Source organism: Olea europaea, chromosome 6, assembly GCF_002742605.1.
Source record: "Olea europaea var. sylvestris chromosome 6, O_europaea_v1, whole genome shotgun sequence".
In the NCBI taxonomy this organism is placed as follows: Eukaryota; Viridiplantae; Streptophyta; class Magnoliopsida; order Lamiales; family Oleaceae; genus Olea; species Olea europaea.
In genome coordinates this window covers 15970115-15974542 of record NC_036242.1, presented here as the reverse complement: position 1 = coordinate 15974542, position 4428 = coordinate 15970115, and the positions used below count along the sequence as shown (strand labels likewise).

General features: G+C 35.6%; 1 protein-coding gene and 1 pseudogene across 1 annotated transcript in view; both read right to left on the bottom strand.

The window, feature by feature from the left end:
* LOC111395211 overlaps nt 1-2558 on the bottom strand; it is a 9276-nt gene extending 6718 nt beyond the window's left edge. The window contains exons 1-5 of the mRNA XM_023021209.1: nt 2456-2558; nt 2335-2340; nt 1418-1468; nt 1280-1338; nt 10-234 (exon numbers count right to left, since the gene is read on the bottom strand). Coding sequence (XP_022876977.1) covers nt 10-234; nt 1280-1338; nt 1418-1468; nt 2335-2340; nt 2456-2558 — 444 coding nt within the window. The remainder of the gene's footprint in view (nt 1-9; nt 235-1279; nt 1339-1417; nt 1469-2334; nt 2341-2455) is intronic.
* LOC111395998 lies at nt 2328-4007 on the bottom strand (annotated as a pseudogene).
* Nucleotides 4008-4428: the final 421 nt, after the last annotated feature.

Here is a 4428-nt window from a genome sequence, read left to right as displayed (position 1 = left end):
TCCTGCAACTATCGTCAGATCAGTGATGATGGGCTTGGAATTGAAGGTGAGCTCCAATAGAACAATCTCATAAAGCCGAACAATCTCATCAGTGCTCAAGGGAGAAACGACGTCATCGCTGGCATAATAGGAAACCCTAAGTTCTTCCTCTCTCTCCTTCACCATGGCCCTGAAACGATCGAAGATAAAAGGGGGCAGCGGTTTCACCGCTGCGTCATCGTGTTGCATTGCTGCCTTGTTAGCTCAGAAGCTTAGTGTTCTCGAATCTTGAAACACCGTCCATTAACAAAGATTAAACAAAGAAAGGGAGTAGGTTTTCAATGGAGATCAAGATCACGAAGGTGCAAAAGGTGGCCGCAACACGATGTGTCAAGTGTGTGGATTTTACGGGAAATGGGTCGCGTTGAAGTTGACATTTTTGGACTAATAACTGTTTATTTCCATTGATCCTCTTTCTTTGTGGTTTAAAATTTTAATAAAAAAATCTTGAAGTCAAAAGACCTGTTTGTGTCATTTTGATGAGAAAATGTATTTCAAAATAGTTATTTTTTGGAAAATAGATAATTAAAATTTTTTAATTTATGTATAAATTTATTTTAATGAAAAATATGTGGTTGGAAATATTTTTTAAAAAAAATGAGTTTTTGAAAAAATGTCGTCAAACATACACGAAATAATGATTAATTTTAATTAGTTATTTAAGTTATTCTATGATTTGTACAATTTTTCAATCACATATTTTATCAAATTTTACTAAATATCTTATTTTTAGTTAGACCAAATAGATCTTTGACTTAGAAATAAATTTAAAAAAACATTGCAATCATTTTCACAAATGCTTTAAACAAGTATCAATGAAAACTTTGGAACGCTGAAGTGCTAAACACATCAAAACTAGAATCTTTATTTAACTAACTTCTTCAAATTTTAAATAAGAATTTAGAAATAAGATTTCATTCATATTCAGCTGAGTACCATTTTTTTGATTAAAAAAAATCATTTTTGAATAGGATTAATTTCACAAAGGGTCACCGAACTTACTTAAAAATCTCAAAACGGTCACTAAAATTTAAAACTTGTAGGGACGGTCACTGAACTTACAGGGCGCTTTCACTAACGGTCACTGAAGGACCTTTATAATTTTAATTCAAACTTAAAGGACCAAAACACTTGAAACTAAAACCTTGAGGACCAAATCGCTCTAGCCAAAAATTGTCAAATTCCTCCTACTTACACACTATTCGCCAATGCCGAAAATTGGCGAATTCTAACACCATACCGTCAGAATTACTATCGGATTTTTACACCACCAATACCTCCTCATCTCCCTCCACAATCCTATACCAACAATTAACCAAAACACATCAAAAATCAAATGAAAATCAAGTTCAAAAAACCAACACACGCACGTTTTTACCTCCGAATTTCAGCCAACCCATCATCACCCATGTCAAAACTCTATCACAGGCTGTTAGTATTCCCCAAGACGAATGAGTACATGGTTCATACCATCATAAAACAATTTAAATTAGGATATAACTCGTACCAGTTCTCCGACAACGAAGAACGTACTTTTCGCCCCAATTTTCGACGCCCGCGTCAACAATTACATTCGCGCACCACCACCATTACCTTCTACTCATCATGGTGAACAAGATGCACATATGGGTCCTCACCAATTTATCTCAAATTGGCTAGAATTGAAGGTAACACCGTGCGTAGTGATGGTTTTTTGAACTTGAATTTCATTTGATTTTTGATATTCTTTGGTTAATTATCGGTATTGGATTGTGGAGGTGGATGATGAGATATTGGTGGTGTAAAAATCCGGTGGTAATTCGGGCAACATGGTGGTCGAATTTGGCAATTTTCGACGTCAGGAATTTGTTGTAAGTTGGAGGGAAAATACTTGATTTCTAAATTTCAAGAGTAGATTTTGACCAAATGAAATTAGATGGAATTTACACGTGAGGTCCTCAAGGATCCAATTCAAGTGTTTTGCTCTTTCGGTGACCATTAGTGAAAGTGCCCTGTAAGTTCAGTGACCGTATCTGCAAGTTTTAAATTTCAATGACTATTTTGAGATTTTTAAGTAAGTTCAGTGATCGTTTGTGAAATTAACCCTTTTTGAATAGTATTTTCATCACTCCCAAACAGGGAGTTAGTGCTTAGCTTAAAACCCTATGAGAAAAGAAATCAAATATGAAGACTGAAATAGTGAAATAAGGGTGGACCAAATCATCACTCCCAAATAGGGAGTTAGTGCTTAGCTTAAAACCCCACCATTCTTAAGCATATGATGCGTTCAAAAAGTCGGCAAGCACAACTAATAACCAGATCCTAACAAGGCCAATTGAACACAATACAGAAGATATATTAAAGCAGGTAAACACTAAAAAAAATTGAAAAAATTGCCCACTGATTTACATTCTTACCTATAGAACCATCAACTAACTGCAAGCAGTGGGCGATGACGCCATAAAAAAGTTGTAAGATGACTCCAGATCAAAATGAAGCTGACGGGCCTGTTGCGAAGTCAGCTCATCAGCGGCGCCCATTTTTTATGAATCATGCCTATTGTACAATGATTTTTACAAGAAGTTTGACAATATGTTACGTGACAGGATATCATTAACACCTTTTGACACCTACATCATTGTCAAGCATGTTGTACAAATCCATTGTACAAATCGCTTATTCCATTTTTTATATCCTCACGATCCAATCTCTCATCTTTTCCTTCCCCTCGAAATCAGGCGGTCATACTGTCAGCTTATTGAGTGAAGCTGATAAATCCGACAGCACTGGATGGACCTGATCAACTGCGATAAATCCGACAGCACTGGATGGACCTGATCAACTGCGACCATGTTCAACTTTAATGAATCCATAGCCGTAATAAAATTCAGCACACACTCAGCCACAATTGCAGGTGAGGTAGTGGCTGACATAGCAGCAGCTGCCCGGTGCTCAACGGTGGGTGGAACTCCTGATGTCACAAGCCAGTTAAGGGCAGCCGGGCAGTCCTTCTTGTACGTATTGTGGAACCGCTCAATGCTTGGGACTATATCTTTCAATGTGGACGACAGGGTTTTGAAATGAGCAATCAACTTTTGGCATTCAGTTTCATACTCTGCAGCTAAAATAATATCGCGCACATAAGCCTTCTACAGCTTCTCTGTTGCCTTTACAATGGCAAATAGCTCTACAAAATTCTCATACATCTCTCTTTCGCGCTTGTCGTTCCATAGCTTAACGTCCATACAGATATAAAATTAGAATAAGAAGTCGGATTGGAGAAGAGAACGGGACGCGCAAAGAGAGCCGAACTTTTGTAACTGCACCACAACCAAATCCAACAAACTTATCAGGGTCGAAAGCACTGTAAGATAATTTCTGGAATCTCTTCACAGAAACATACGCATAAGTCCAACTTCAAGAATCTCGAGACTAAAAATTATTATCAACAAACAATTTCCAAAAGTCTATATCTGATAACCGACAGATTAAGAACAATGACACAGAAATAAAACCCAAAAACAAATTCCTCATTTCCACGAGTGCATCATACACCAAACCAAAATATACGCAAATAATTAAAAAATGCAAGTAGATATTAGATCGTTCACCGTATTGACGATTCATTATTCACAGCAAACTCTTAAAAATAATCAGCATTGAGGTCTACCTAAAAATTAAAGAAACCCAGAGCCAAAAACTCAAAATTATACATCGGAATCGAACTTCAATAACCCTAATTTCATAAAAAATAGTTAAAAGGGATAAATAAAGATCAAGCATACCTCAAAAGATCGATAGCATTACAAGCGGTAAATTTAAACTAATAAACAAAATCCCATATAAACAGAGATGCACAAAACACAAATATATCCACGTAGAAAGAGAAAGAGAAAGAGAAAGAGAGGAGCTTGCTTACGGAGAGAGAGGCGGGGCTTTGAATTGTGGTGGGAAGAGTGTTGCAGAGAGGAGCAGGTTGTGCAGTCTGATGTTGCGTGTGGCGTTTATTTCGAATTCTAAATTTTTTTATAATTAAATAATTAAAGTTCCGTTTGATACCCATTTTTTTCAAAATGTAATTTTCTCTAAGGGAGTGTTTGATTACATTTATTTTCAATGGAAAATATCAGTTTTTCATCCAAATTTTTACTTTAAGTGTTTGATTGTTATTTTTTTCCATGAAAAACATTTTCCAACTTTTGAAAATATGCCTAATTTTCCTTGTTTTTAAGGAAAATATTTTCCTTGGGTAGATGTGGTTTTTATTTTCCACAAAAGATGGAAAATATTTTCTTTTTTAGGTGATATTTTCCATATCAATCAAATACATTCTAAATTCTTTTCAACCACAAATTCTTTACTAAACCCTTATTTGGTACCCATTTTTTTAAAGGAAAATTATCAAAAATG